This window comes from Penicillium lagena, assembly GCF_028827675.1.
Source record: "Penicillium lagena strain IBT 129212 chromosome Unknown utg000003l_segment0_segment0, whole genome shotgun sequence".
Taxonomy (NCBI): Eukaryota; Fungi; Ascomycota; class Eurotiomycetes; order Eurotiales; family Aspergillaceae; genus Penicillium; species Penicillium lagena.
The window spans coordinates 1049667-1063007 of record NW_026623224.1 but is presented as its reverse complement, the minus strand read 5'-3'; the positions used below and the strand labels follow the sequence as shown (position 1 = coordinate 1063007).

Sequence of the window (13341 nt, the reverse complement as noted above, 5' to 3'; positions counted from 1 at the left end):
ACCGTATACTACAGTACAGTGGAAAAGAATAATAATCATAGGCAGGTATTTGTAGCAGGACATAAGTAAAAAAGAATCCGAACGCCGGGTGCTGTTTTGATGGGATGGAAAGATCACTTCTTCGAGCCCTTCTTGGACGAGTATTTCTGAAACACTATCGACGGTCGGGCGCGCCGGTTGCGCTTCTGCACACGTCCGGACTTGGACTTGCTCTTGGTATCCTTGGACGTTGTGTCAATGTCCATCTCTGCGGTTTATTGTTAGCCATTGGCAGGCCCCGGAGGGGGAGGTCATCCCACCTTCGTCATTCTGCGAGTCCTTGGTGGTGGCAGCCGCATCCTGATCTTCTTCTGTGGTGAGAACAGATATTAGTGCATAGTCCATGAGCATCGAAGCAGTGAACGAACCGTCTGTCTTCTCTCGTTCTGGCCGGGGCTGCGCGGCAATCTCTTGGAGTTTGGCCGACAGCCTCTCCGTCCGGGCGTCGACGACAGGACCAAAGACCTTTTTGCGCAGGGCCGCCTTGTTGCGCTTGGAGACGCTGGCTCGGACACTCTTTGCCATGATAGATATGTTGTGGGTTGGGTGGTTGTCTGTCAAGGAAAAGAAAGTCCATCCATCTTTTTTTTTCTCTCGATAGCGCCTTATGTCATCCACCCAAATCCATCCTCTTATCAATTGTTGCTGGCCGCGACGCTCTTTTCCTTCCCCCGACTCTCTCTCCCTCGTTCCCTGTGATGCCTTCGGGCTGCACTTTTTGTGGTCTGCCTGCCCTGGGTTCTTGACATTCCGACCATCACCATGGCCTCCTCCAGCCTGGCGCCGGAGATCTCCAGTCTCGTTCCTCTGATCAAGACGCTGACCAACCAGCATCTCAGAGACTTGTGCCGGAGTGAGGGCCTAGCAGTGTCGGGGGTGAAGGCTACATTACAGCTGCGTCTCATTGACTGTTTGTCCAACCCCCCCTTGACCCCATCCCCCGACTACGGATCCTAACAGCCCGCACACCCTAGTTCTCGAACGGTGCTACAATGAAGACGGTTTCTCGGTCCGTCTCGATGCCTTGCGAAGACGCATTCACACTATCGTCAGGCCCTCTGCAAGCTACTACCAGTACCACCCTCCCCCAACACCTCAACCGACGTCGGCGCAGTCCCAAATGAGCATTCCCATGCAACCCCAGCCCTACAACCCGGGTCGCTTGCTCTTCAAGGAAAGCCCCTTCTACACAATCCTAGAACCACTCACACAGGTGGTAGAATGCAAAATTCGCGAACAGACGCGGGACAGCGCCGAGCTCAAAGTGACCCTGTCTCAAGGCACCGCGTCCAGGCTGCAGATGGATCCCAATCTTCGGGTCATGGTGTTCTGTGCGGCGGACTCAGGCCTCAAAACGTACACCAAGTCCGAAATTGCATTCCCGCATCAGGTTGAGCTCAAAGCAAACCTCGATGAAGTCAAAGCCAACCTCCGGGGGCTGAAGAACAAGCCCGGGACCACTCAGCCAGCTGATGTCACCAATTACATTCGCAAGAAGCCTGCTTACCCGAATAACATCGTTATGACTTATGCGTTGACACAAAAGGTAGGCAAGAGAGGGATTCATGGTCGCGTACACGGTAGCTAATCAATGGTTTCGCAGAAATTTTTCGTTCTCGCAAATTTGGTAAAACAACATCCCGTTGAAGACCTAGTGGCCCAATTGAAGTCACGGAAGATCATCTCAAAGGAACAGGTCATTCGTGAAAGTAAGTACTGTCCGTCTCCTGTGAGATTGAATGGGATTCTCAACAAGAATTCAGTGAAAAACCGCGCCGAGGACGCTGATATTGTCACAACATCAACCGTCATGTCCCTGAAATGCCCACTGTCGACTCTTCGAATTCAAGTCCCCTGCCGTTCCGTTGTTTGCACACATAATCAATGCTTCGATGCAACATCGTTTCTGGAACTACAGAAACAGGCACCGACCTGGACCTGCCCAGTCTGTTCCAAGTCAACCAGTTTTGAGTCTTTACAGATGGATCAGTGGGTCTGATCCCAAACTCCTTTGAAGCACTGAACTAACTTCTGTAGGTACGTGGATGACATTCTGCGATCGACCTCGACAGATACGGAACAAGTGGTCGTAGAGCCAGACGGCGTTTGGTCTGCTCCTGACGACACCGGCCCGATCCAGCTAGGCGACGGAACTTTGGCATCCGATGACGACGACCTCATTGAGGTCACCGAACCGGGCATACCTGTGAAAAAGGAGCCTTCGATGGGGCCCAACATCTCGCTGGAGTGGACTCCCGCCCAGTCGCGCGAGGCATCGACTCCGTCCTCCGCCGCACGCATGTCCATGTCGAATAAGAAACGTCCCGCGGCGGCGGTCATTGACCTCACGGGTAGTGACGACGATGATGAGTCTCCTGTACCACCACCTAAGCGAACCATGATGAATGTCCCGGTTCGAGCTTTGCCCCAGCCGTCTCTGCCGCTCCCGACGAGCAGTCCGCTGAATGGAAGGCCTTATCCACCAACGTATCCACCGTCGGTTTGATCTGTTTACTTCTTACTTATTTCCCTAGATGATGCATATTTACACGGTGTTTGGGAGTGAGCGGATATCTTCTATTCATTAGGTCGCTGGGCTCCTCATTATTCTCGGCGCAGGTAGCTTGCAGTCTTAATGGCCATGAAATGATTCATTTAACTTAGCCAAATTAAAACGATATCCTATGTAGTAGACCAAAGCGTTCCGTTATACCTATCATTGTAGTTGTAACTAGTCGTTGTAACTGTACCCGCCACTAACTAGTGGCTGACGGACTGACTGTTTCTCCCCAGACACTCTCACCACTCACTGCTTCCCTCGCCCAACACTATCCACACAACACCAACACAACAACAACAATCACAACCCCTTCCTCTATCCCTCCTCCTAATAACTCCACCCGCTCACGCATAACATGTCCCTCGACTCCGCATCACCGCTAGTCTCTGACCCGCAAGCCCGCGTCTTGAGCTCATCGTGCTTCGACTTCCTGCTCATCGAGCTGGTGCCGATGGCCGAGCGTATAGCCAAGAAGCTCGTGGCCGAAGAAAAAGATGCGGATGATGAAGAGGTTCGCGAAACGACCTTCTTCCGCCTGGAATCATTAGGCTATCGCGTTGGACAGGGTCTGGCGGAAAGGTGAGCCCGACATCCCCCGTCCCCTGGATGCCCCCAAAGAGACGTGAATCGCACATCCTTTCATCATCCTATATCGCAAGCCATCCCTAACAGTAGCGCTCGCGCAGGTTTTCCCGGGACCGTCCCCGCTTCACCGATAATTTGGATGTCATCAAGTTCCTCTGCAAGGACCTCTGGACAGTCTTGTTCCGAAAACAAGTGGACAATTTGAAAACAAACCATCGGGTACGAATGATCAGAGTGGGTGCGTGTTCTGCAGATGGCTGCTAATATGCAATGCGCGGAATAGGGGGTTTACGTCCTGACGGACAGCGCGTTTCGACCGTTCGCTCGCATGAGCATGGCAGTGCGAGGCGATGCGATTTCCATGGCGCAAGCGGTAAGACACCTACGCCAGAGAATCCAAAGACCGAGGCTTACGGATGAGATCTAGTACTTGTGGTTTCCCTGTGGGATTATCCGAGGCGCGCTGGCCAATTTAGGCATCAACACCACCGTGCAGGCGGAGACATCAGACCTGCCAGGCGCGACGTTTCAGATCAAAACCGTCCAGTCCCGACCATGATCGCTGGACTGCGGACCATACTCGGGCGGGCCCGGGCGCATTGGCCATACTCTTCCTAGTACACGCCTCTCGTCGAGAAGAGGTATCTACAGCCGCAGGAAGCGGAGAGAGGCTCTCTACACAGGCCCGGATTATGCCAACGACCAAAAACCGATTGGCCAGAGATCAGTAAGGAAATCTGAATTTCTGCGCTGTATGCATACTATCCGGCCACTGTCTCCCCTAGGCGGAACATCACCAGTCACTGTCATTTTTCCGTTCGTCGTTCATAATCTCATGGTCTTCACACTTAAAGCCTATCTTTCCGGGATAACCATGATTAGCGAGGCTCTGCCAGGGGGCCCGTCCAGCGAATCAAAGGTTATGTCGACACACAGGAAGGAGCCCAGCTTTGGATAACGGGGGGAAAGCGTTTACTTTGGTGGGGGGTTCTTGATGAACTCGATGCCTTTCTCAATGTTGCCCTTCAGGCCCTTGATGCACGCATCCAGGAGTGTCTTCTCCTTGTCGGTCACACCGTCCAGGATGTTGATGGCCTTCTCGGCGCCGTTGGGCTGTCGGTCATGTCAGTTAGCCGTCTTCCAAATATAAGGTCCAATAAAGAAACATACGCCCAGTTCCACGGGGGTAGAGAAGAACTCCACACCGGTCGCCTTGGCGATCTCGTCGCCACCGGCCACGCCGGGCAGGTAGACGAAAGTCGGTTCGACGATACCCTTCTCGCCCCGGGTGGCCTTGATCACGGCCTCGGCGAAGCTGTTTGAGATGGTCAGTGGCTGGTGACAGCCGCGAGGAGATCAAGAAACAAACCGGAAACCAGCCAGGGCCATGGAGAGGGTAGCGGAGCCGGCGCCATCCTTAGCCTTGACAACCTCATCACCACCGAACTGGACACCTGCAAGCGGTCAGTCACTGGAACGATTTGAAATCTTGATCGGTACATACGGTTGACCAGAGCATCGTAACGGTCAGCAGGGATCTGGAAAGCGGGGGAGACTTTGCTGAACAGCGGGACAATCGTCTCGCCGGAGTGGCCGCCGATGACCGGCACGGTGGCCTTGGAGGGGTCCTTCTGGCCAGAGAACTCTTGGGTGAAGGTCTCGGCACGGACGACGTCCAGGGTGGTCACACCGAACAAGCGCTTGGGGTCGAAGACCCCAGCGGCCTTGAGCACCTCGGCGGCAATGGGGACGGTGGAGTTAACCGGGTTGGAAATGACCAGGGTGAAGGCCTTGGGGCAGAACTCGGCGATACCCGTGACCAGGTCGCGGACAATGGAGGCGTTGACCTTGAACAGGTCATCACGGGTCATACCGGGCTTGCCTGCACGTAACAACATGTGTGGTTAGCCGAGAGGGGCGGGCACAGAGGGGCGGGCACAGAGGGGCGGCATGACACCGGGCGCGGGGCAAATTGGGCGAGACTGACGAGGAATGCCGGCCGGGATGACAACGACATCAGCCCCGGTCAGGGCGTGCTTCAGACCATCATCCTTGGGCAGGTAGCCAGTGATTTTCTGTGTTTTTGGTGAGCGCCGATTCCCGGTGAAGCGTGGGGGGTAGGACGTACGGCCACGGAGGAGATGTGGGAGAGATCGGCGGCGACACCGGGGGTGTTGACCACATCGTACAGAGCGAGCTCATCGATGAGCGGGCACGTCTTCAGCAGCAGCGAGAGAGGCTGTGGAAGCTTATGTTAGTGGATGAGTTGTGAGGCAGTTTGAGGGGGGGTGCTTACCTGGCCAATGCCACCCGAGGCACCAAGAACGACTGTCAACACAGAGGGTCAGCGGTCAATTGACATTATCAAAAATAGAAAAGCAGGGTGACGTACCAGCCTTGACCATTTTGAATGATTAAGATAGAAGAAAGAGAGGGAGAGTGAGAGTGGATGAAAGAGTTGTTGTTGGGAAAGAGGGGATTATGAGTGATCGAGGGGCAGTACTAGGTCACCTGGTGTCCCCCGGATTCTTCTCGTGCTACTGTTGATTCCGTCGGGAAAAGGCGGAGTGCGTCCACATCATGGGTCGGTACATGTGCTCCTATGTATCAACTACTGCTGTCGGCTTTTGTCTACGGTGGATCATGGCTCTTGTGCGCCCCTCCGGGCATAGGCTTGCATTTTTGTTTTGGTGTATAGTGAGGTAGAACCCCCCACCTCCCGGAAGCAGCATCGCTAGAACTACAGCGGACAACTTTGCGCCCTGGTCCCAACGTGTTGTGCATTTTCACATGAGCCCAATCACGTCCCTCGCTCGTCCACTCGTCAACAACACATTTACTCCTTGTTCTCCGCCGCGGCCCGGGCCTTGGCACCACGGACCTTAGGCGCGGGAGTATCCTTCTTGGGCTTCTGCGAGCGACGGACGGCGCTCACACGGGCAACGGCCTCCTCGCGGAGGTCAGCACGGTAGCCGTTCTTAGCGGTCTTGCTGGCAACACCCTTGTAGATCCTGCGGACGGAGAAAAGCCGGGTCAGTATGGGTCTTTAGACAGATCCTTTTCGTGGGCAACGTACTTGCGGGTGGAGGTGTTAGGACCGTAGGTCACGGAGACCTCGTTCTTGCCGGGCTGCTGGGGGTTGCCGGGCTTCTTGGAGATGACGGTGACACCACCGTTCTCAGCGGGCTGGACACCGAGGGCCTGGGGGGTTGCACGTTAGGACTCGAACACGAAAGCGCGCAGATCGTAGAGCTAACGGCTCAAAGAGAGAAATACCTTGTTGTTAGTGTAGCCAGCATACTAGATAACACGGAAGTCAGCCATCAGCTCATTGCATGCCCTAAGGTTCCACCGGATATCTGCTGCATACCTTGAACGAGTGCTTGTTCAGCAGGTTGAGGGGGTCGCGCGAGAGCTGCGAACCACCGCAGGTGTTGCGCCGAACCAGATAAGCATTCTGGTTGCCTGGATGCGAAAAAAAGCGTTAACCAGGTTTGAGTTCCAGATCAACGTCCTTTCCAAAATCGCCCACGGATAAAATTGGCAGAGACGGGGGAAAACATACGGGTGACCTGCCAGATCAGGTCGTTGGAGACGTTTGCTCTTTCGGTGGCCATGATTGTGTAGTTGAGGAGTATGATCGAGGGATTGAATCGAGTCGTTCTTGTAGCAAAGATGGACTTGAATTGTGTTCTCGCTAAGCAGGCTCAATCGGGAATAGCGGTTTCTGCCTCAGGTGTTATTCATGCCTGTCGCCCAAGGTGTCCAAAGCAGGTGACTGGGGCCGCGCAATGCGACGCTGACGCTCCGTCTTGTCTTGTCTTTCATCCATGCCTGCCGGAATCGGGAGAGGCAGCTTGCTTCCTGCCCTGACTTATAACTCTAGTGTATCTCTCCTTCGTCAAAGAATGATCCCGTCGCAATAACCCTCCTCTCGTTCGTTCAACCAAATTCCTTCCCTTCCGTCCCTGGCTATCCGAGCCCTCCGTCCATCACCATGTCCTACCATATCTTCTTCTTCCTTCTCTTTTCCGTCATTATCTGTGGCACAGGTCAGTTGAGCCTTGGACCCTCTAAGAGTTTTGCTAATGCACATCTAGCCCTCTATGTTACTCGAGCACGATGGGTCCCTCTGCTGCCTGTTCCCGACTACATCTATCACCGCCTTCCCTCGAGCTTCACGGCAGATCTGGAAGCCGGCCTGAGCTCCTCGCAGTTTGATATTGGCGCCAACGTGACCGGTGGGGACTCACGAGCGGGCTTGGATGCGCGAGGAAAGCGTGAAGTCCAGAGGATCATGAAGAATCGCAAGGTCGACTTTGATGAAGCCCGCCGCATCTATACCGAGCAGCGCTTTGCAAAGAACAATATCGGACCTGATGGCCGGCCCCGGGACCCGAAGTTTGTGTCTTTCTCGTGATTGCTTTATTTTTCTATCCACTCATTCAGCGATTTCTCTTATTGTCTAGCTCTAGAAGCCTGTTCCATTTTTATTCTTCTTGCGTCATACAAAGCTATGGGCTTCTGTCTTTTCCCTTTTCAGCTTTGCATATCCGTCTACAACACGATTCCCTCTGGCATTTGTCTCATCCCATCTTTCTTTCATAGGAATTGGAATTAATTTGTCACCGAGCTTCGATTGTGGTATCGACGGCCAGTGTCAGAAAAAAAGTACGGCTGGTCGTGTATGTAGAACCAGCGCAGGAAATTTCTAGTAATACAGGACCACAGGCTGCCAGCAGTCATCCGGCCTGCCCTTGGACACCTCTGACTCTCTCCTACTTTGCTCCCAAGCCATAAGAATAATGCGGCCCAAACGGTGAAACGCGACTCCAACCCTTGAATCGTCAAATCGTATCAGAGAATCATGTCCCTCGGCACGAGGGTTTATTTTGCCACGATTACCGTCCCCGTCCATATCCCGGTTGCTGAAACCCGGGAGGCAATGCGGGAGGAGCACCGGGGGCACCAACAGGGGGGCCGAAGCCGGGAGGAGGCGCAAACCCAGGAGGCGGGGCCTGCGGTGGGAAAGGTGCTTGTTGCCCAGCACTGTTGTTAAATCCTTGCGGAACAAAGGTCTGCGGGCCACCATAGCCAGCCTGCGATGGCGGAGGCCGGGCTGGAAGACCCGGAGGCGGAGTGGCCAGTGATGGGCCCGGTGGAGGTGCAGGGCGATTGGACTGGGGAGGCGGGACGTTCTGATAGCCCGCGCCGGGAGGCATTCCTCTGCCCATGCTGAGATCAGATGTTTGGGGTGGCCCAGAACCGAGTGGGTGGGCGCTGTCTCCGTTCGCCATCATCGGTGCCGGAGGAGCCCCGAACTGGGGCGGCGGCACCTGCTGAGTGGGAGGGCGGACATTATGTTTGCGAGCCTGCGTCGCCAGCATGCGCTCGGCCTCATCACCGTGCCTCTCGCCCTTGCCATCCTTCTTGTATGCGTATTGAACCGAGCACTGCTTGTTCATCAGGTACTGGCCATTCATATTGGCAATGGCCATGTCGGAGGATTCGAAGTCGGCGAAGGATACAAAACCATAGCCCTTGGACAGGCTGTTGTCGTCGCGCGCAATCTTAGGGGGATTGAGCAGATTGCCAAAGCGGCTGAAGGTGTCATAAAGCACCTGCTCCGAGACCATGGGGTCGAGGTTGCCCACGAAGAGCTCTGCGCCAATCTCCACGGACTTCTGCTTGTCGGCCGAGGCCTTGTTCACACGGATGGGTTTGCCGTAGAGCCGGATGCCGTTCATGATGCGCGAGGCGTACTCAGCATCCTCCTCGCTGATGAATTCCACGAAGCCATAGCCTTGGTGTAACTGTGTGACGCGATCTTTGGGCAGATGGACGTTAACGATGCGCCCGGCCTGTAGCATCAGCTCCCATACCAGGCTGTCTGATACCCGCTCGTCGAGGTTTCCTATGTACACCGTGGCCTCCTTGTCTTGCTCCCTGTGGTCCGGTCAGCTTGTAGTCCCAGTAAGCTAGCTGCAGAGGAAAGGGCATACCAATGCCTTGCGCCCGACATGGCGCCGAGTCAATGATGGAAAAAACCGATCCAGAGGAGAGGGCACCGTAGAGAAGGAAATAAGAATGTGCGATGCGGCAAGCCGGGGTGGTGGTTGGGCCTTAGTGGTAGCTAACTAGTTTAAGTCGTGGTGACTGACTGAGCAGAGACTCAGGTTTTCCGCAAAACTTTTGGACTGACCGCCATCGTCCGTCCTGCAACTTCCAACTTCGCCCGACTAGTTCATTAACTACTTAACATCCCTCCCACACACCCTCGCTCTACCAGCCCCCCTTTTCTATCTCACCGCAAATATGGTCCAGTTCTCTGAGGAAACCAAGGTTGGCCGCCCTCTTCAACTCCCCAAGGTTCGACCTGACTAGCACGGCTTACACTCTTTCCTTCTTCTAGGAGCGCGTCTCCAAGATCATCGATGTCTCCCGGGTCGCCATTCACTAGTGAGCCTCGCACACCAACTTTCCAATCTGAAGCGGCCTCTTAACTGACGGGTCGTGACTTGACAGCGGTTACTTGCCTCTGATCGTCTATCTGGGTATGGACAGGGAGAAATTGCTACATCGGGGCCTCTTGCTGACGGACGACAACAGGTTACACGTACAGCGAGCCCAAGCCATCTCTGTTCAAGTATGATCGGTCCTTCCTAGATCCAGCGCGGTTACTGACCCGGTGCTCAGGTTGTTCTCGCCCCTCGCCTAAATCTTCATACCGAAAGGACAGCCAGGTCGATGAGTTGAGGATCCAGGACCTCGAGTCACCATCGGCAATGTTGGCTGCTTCATCTTGTGTATTTTTATTTGTCTTCAGAAACTGTTATAGATCTATGAACTTTCCTTCCCATGTGTCGGACTGACACTACCTTTCCAACCTGCGCGCAACCACCACCGGGAAGTCAAGACCAGTAGATCGAATGTCCAGTAGACAATCAACTGTAGCTATGTCTTGTAATTTAAGATCAATGGCAGTCAGCCGCATGGCATCCTTTCGTGTCTGGTCCTTCGTCGCATCCGATCTTCTCCGCCAACCGCCGACCGCATTTCCACCTCTTTCACTTTTCTTCCTTCCACACCTCTCCCCCCACTCTCTTCCCAGTCCCCGACCAACAGAGCAGTTCATGCCTAGCCAGGATGGCCTGTCGCCATCCTTTGTGGAGACCGTAGCGGGGTTCACGGCGGGAATCGTCTCGACTCTCTGCTTGCATCCGCTCGACCTGCTCAAGACCAGACTCCAGGGTAAGTGACCTCGCATCCTCCTGTCTCAGCACTGGACCTGACACCTTCGCCACTCAAATATAGTCGATCGCACAACCTCCTCCTCTCGGCTCGGCAGCTCGTTTCGTATCATTCGCGAGATCTCCCGCCATGAGGGTGGTCTCACTGCGTTCTATCGCGGCCTAGCCCCGAACATCATTGGCAACTCCACGAGTTGGGGCCTGTACTTCCTGTGTTACAGCAGCTTGAAAGACGCACTTCGAACCTGTCGTGGCCAGAGAGAACAGACGCTGACATCGTCTGACTATTTTCTTGCATCGGGAACTGCAGGTATGTATGGCTCCCGCGATCTGACACCAACCAGCTAACGAATGACCCGTGCAACACAGGCGTCTTCACTGCGGTCCTCACAAACCCCATATGGGTGATCAAGACCCGCATGCTATCGACTGGCTCACAGGTGCCCGGTGCCTATTCCTCATTCTCGTCGGGAGCCAAGCAAATCTATCAGACGGAGGGTGTGTCGGGTTTCTACCGGGGTCTTCTACCAGCTCTCTTCGGTGTCAGCCATGGTGCTCTCCAGTTCATGGCATACGAGCAACTCAAGGTCCATCGGGCTGGGTTAGCGGACCCTCATAGCCCCGTGAAAGACGGCAAGACTGGCCCAGCCCGGGAACTGGGGAATGTCGATTTCTTCGTCATTTCCAGTTTGTCCAAGGTGTTTGCCGGCTGTGTGACATACCCGTACCAGGTCATACGGTCGCGGTTACAGACCTATGATGCCCACCTGATTTACCGGGGCGCGATCGATGCCATCGCGCAGATCTGGGCCCGGGAAGGTATCGCGGGTTTCTACAAGGGTCTTGGTCCCAACCTAGTCCGGGTGTTGCCCAGCACATGGGTTACGTTCTTGGTGTACGAGAACACCAAGGTCTACTTGCCCCGGCTCGTGGCGAAAGTCTAGCGCGTACCCCTCTGAACCCTTTCCCGAGAATCAATGTCGCATTCCATTATCCGTTACAATCTTGGCGCAGGGCTCACGCCAGCTAGAATACAGTAATCTTACCCTCATCGACTCATACAACTTGGATACTTTCCGCCACATTGGCCGACAGACACAGACCCCATGGAAATCTTTCATGCACCTGGTCGATCCATAAAGTAGGGCGTAGCATCATCACCATCGCTACTAGACCCCGCGGTGTACATGGACAACTGGTCCTCGTAACTGCCTCGGCGGCTCTTGGCACCCTCGTCCGACTCGAGGGACGACATTCGATCCCTCGATTCGGAAGACTGGTTGGATCTCTTGGTGGTCGAGATCCTTCGGTCCTTGCCCCGACCCTTGATGCCCTTGTTGCTGTTCTTGTACAGCCTGTTGAAATATTCCCACATCTTTTGCTCTTCAGGGCTCGTAGGTCCGCTGTCTCCCATTTGGGAGAATCGCATGGTCCAATTTCGGAGGGTGGTAGCATGGAATTTGTTTTGATGGGACTAGAAACAAAATCGAAAGACAGAGTCAGCAACCACCCTCGCCCGGTCTTTCAGAAGAAACTGACCTTCAGGTTGCCTAGTTGAGTGAATTGCTTGCCGCAGTCATCCAAGACGCAGGTGAACGGTTTGGCGTGCTCGTGAGTCACCTTGTGGGCTCGGACATTGCCTCGTTGGGCAAATCTCTTGTGACAGATTTCACAGAAGTAGGGTTTCTCGCCCGTATGCCGCCGTTGATGCGTCTACAATGGCGGTACATGTCAGCCTTGCTTCTCCCCAATCCCCGAACGAGGCTCACCTTGAGGTTGCCGAGTTGCGAGAAGCGCTGCCCGCACGAGGGCTCCTTGCAGATCTGTCCCTCTGTCAGTCCGCCGATCCACGTTGTGCTCTCCAGAAAACTCACAAATGGCTTGTCGCCTGTGTGAGCCCGCGTGTGGATCTCCAGATGAGTCTTCTGCGCAAAACTCTTCCCGCAGTTGGGGAGAGTGCAGGTATACTTGCGCTTCTTGCTTCCTGACCCTTCATAAGGCAAATAGCGTGGTGGTACCGTGGAGGGCACTGGATACACGGCCGCATATCCCTGCATGACCGGTGGGGGCAGGTTCTGAAGAGAAGGAAGCGATTGTTGTGACGGTGCTGGTGGCCCTTGGCACTGGATGGTCTTCATCAGGATGTCAATCCCGGTCGAGAACCCGGATTGGGAGGCAGGCCGTCCATCTTCATGTGCTGCTGCCCCTTCAGCAGATGTATCTTTGCCATGGGGGCCAGGGCTGGACAGACCGGGGGCCTGTGGTCCAGGGAGGGACTCCGTGCTGGTCTTCGCGACGTGGTTGATGGCATTCTTTGCCGGCCGAATCTCTGGCAGAGATGGCAACGCCTGCGACTCCGATGACAGACGCAACGGCTGGGGGATTATCGGCTGCTGCCCCGGGACGAAAAACGTGTGGTACGGGTCAGAATGCTGATGATGGCCGAGGGAATGGCTGAAGCTGTAGGCGGCATGGCTCGGCGCCTGGTATGGCAACGAGTAGGGCGCCGTAGTCTGGTGCGAATAGAAGGGGAAGCTGTGGCCCATTGTCGAGTCCATGGGACGCCGGTGGGCAAAGGCGCCCACGACATGGCCCGGAAACTCGAAAGACACGGGCTCGGAGGGCTCCATCGTCTTGACAAGAACAGCCCTGCGGAACTCTCCACTGGCTGAGACACACCTGGCACCACGCTCACGCCTCGTCGTGCACGCAGTACCAATGGATACCCGATGGGGTGGGTGGACTTTTTTCTCCTGTACGGCGTTGCTCTTGATGTCTTCGGGATTGGGATTCTGGCTGGTGTGAAGAATCACTTGCTTTTCCGGGTTTAACAGGAGGAAGAAGCAAGAATATAGAAGAAATAGACAACCTGGCCGGCCGGAGCACAATCGGTCCACCTCGAGGTCT

General features: G+C 55.0%; 9 protein-coding genes across 9 annotated transcripts; 4 read left to right on the top strand and 5 right to left on the bottom strand.

Moving 5' to 3' along the window:
- Positions 1–113: 113 nt before the first annotated feature.
- On the bottom strand, positions 114–564 carry N7510_005583 (DUF2423 domain-containing protein; the record flags this gene model as incomplete). Its single annotated transcript, XM_056977509.1, has 2 exons — positions 114–247; positions 300–564. 2 exons carry the CDS (start codon positions 562–564, stop codon positions 114–116), a joined length of 399 nt encoding a protein of 132 aa, XP_056833541.1.
- Positions 565–801: 237 nt separating this feature from the next.
- N7510_005582 (uncharacterized protein) lies at positions 802–2545 on the top strand (the record flags this gene model as incomplete). The annotated part of the gene is made up of 5 exons (XM_056977508.1): positions 802–949; positions 1014–1585; positions 1643–1748; positions 1803–2028; positions 2077–2545. 5 exons carry the CDS (start codon positions 802–804, stop codon positions 2543–2545), a joined length of 1521 nt encoding a protein of 506 aa, XP_056833540.1.
- A 409-nt stretch (positions 2546–2954) lies between these two features.
- On the top strand, positions 2955–3743 carry N7510_005581 (trafficking protein particle complex subunit; the record flags this gene model as incomplete). The annotated part of the gene is made up of 4 exons (XM_056977507.1): positions 2955–3178; positions 3286–3403; positions 3468–3557; positions 3612–3743. The coding sequence occupies 4 exons, from the start codon at positions 2955–2957 to the stop codon at positions 3741–3743; spliced, it is 564 nt and encodes a 187-aa protein (XP_056833539.1).
- A 413-nt stretch (positions 3744–4156) lies between these two features.
- N7510_005580 (malate dehydrogenase) lies at positions 4157–5589 on the bottom strand (the record flags this gene model as incomplete). Its single annotated transcript, XM_056977506.1, has 8 exons — positions 4157–4297; positions 4355–4499; positions 4554–4638; positions 4689–5066; positions 5172–5259; positions 5313–5423; positions 5481–5512; positions 5577–5589. The coding sequence occupies 8 exons, from the start codon at positions 5587–5589 to the stop codon at positions 4157–4159; spliced, it is 993 nt and encodes a 330-aa protein (XP_056833538.1).
- A 431-nt stretch (positions 5590–6020) lies between these two features.
- Positions 6021–6801, bottom strand: N7510_005579 (uncharacterized protein; the record flags this gene model as incomplete). Its single annotated transcript, XM_056977505.1, has 5 exons — positions 6021–6195; positions 6261–6385; positions 6461–6484; positions 6555–6649; positions 6750–6801. The coding sequence occupies 5 exons, from the start codon at positions 6799–6801 to the stop codon at positions 6021–6023; spliced, it is 471 nt and encodes a 156-aa protein (XP_056833537.1).
- A 380-nt stretch (positions 6802–7181) lies between these two features.
- On the top strand, positions 7182–7604 carry N7510_005578 (DUF2015 domain-containing protein; the record flags this gene model as incomplete). The annotated part of the gene is made up of 2 exons (XM_056977504.1): positions 7182–7236; positions 7285–7604. The coding sequence occupies 2 exons, from the start codon at positions 7182–7184 to the stop codon at positions 7602–7604; spliced, it is 375 nt and encodes a 124-aa protein (XP_056833536.1).
- Positions 7605–8085: 481 nt separating this feature from the next.
- Positions 8086–9206, bottom strand: N7510_005577 (U2 snRNP complex subunit HSH49; the record flags this gene model as incomplete). The annotated part of the gene is made up of 2 exons (XM_056977503.1): positions 8086–9130; positions 9187–9206. The coding sequence occupies 2 exons, from the start codon at positions 9204–9206 to the stop codon at positions 8086–8088; spliced, it is 1065 nt and encodes a 354-aa protein (XP_056833535.1).
- A 970-nt stretch (positions 9207–10176) lies between these two features.
- Positions 10177–11378, top strand: N7510_005576 (putative mitochondrial folate carrier protein Flx1; the record flags this gene model as incomplete). Its single annotated transcript, XM_056977502.1, has 3 exons — positions 10177–10435; positions 10499–10744; positions 10804–11378. 3 exons carry the CDS (start codon positions 10177–10179, stop codon positions 11376–11378), a joined length of 1080 nt encoding a protein of 359 aa, XP_056833534.1.
- Positions 11379–11551: 173 nt separating this feature from the next.
- N7510_005575 (C2H2-type zinc finger protein) lies at positions 11552–13064 on the bottom strand (the record flags this gene model as incomplete). The annotated part of the gene is made up of 3 exons (XM_056977501.1): positions 11552–11908; positions 11974–12147; positions 12204–13064. 3 exons carry the CDS (start codon positions 13062–13064, stop codon positions 11552–11554), a joined length of 1392 nt encoding a protein of 463 aa, XP_056833533.1.
- Between the last annotated feature and the right edge of the window lie 277 nt (positions 13065–13341).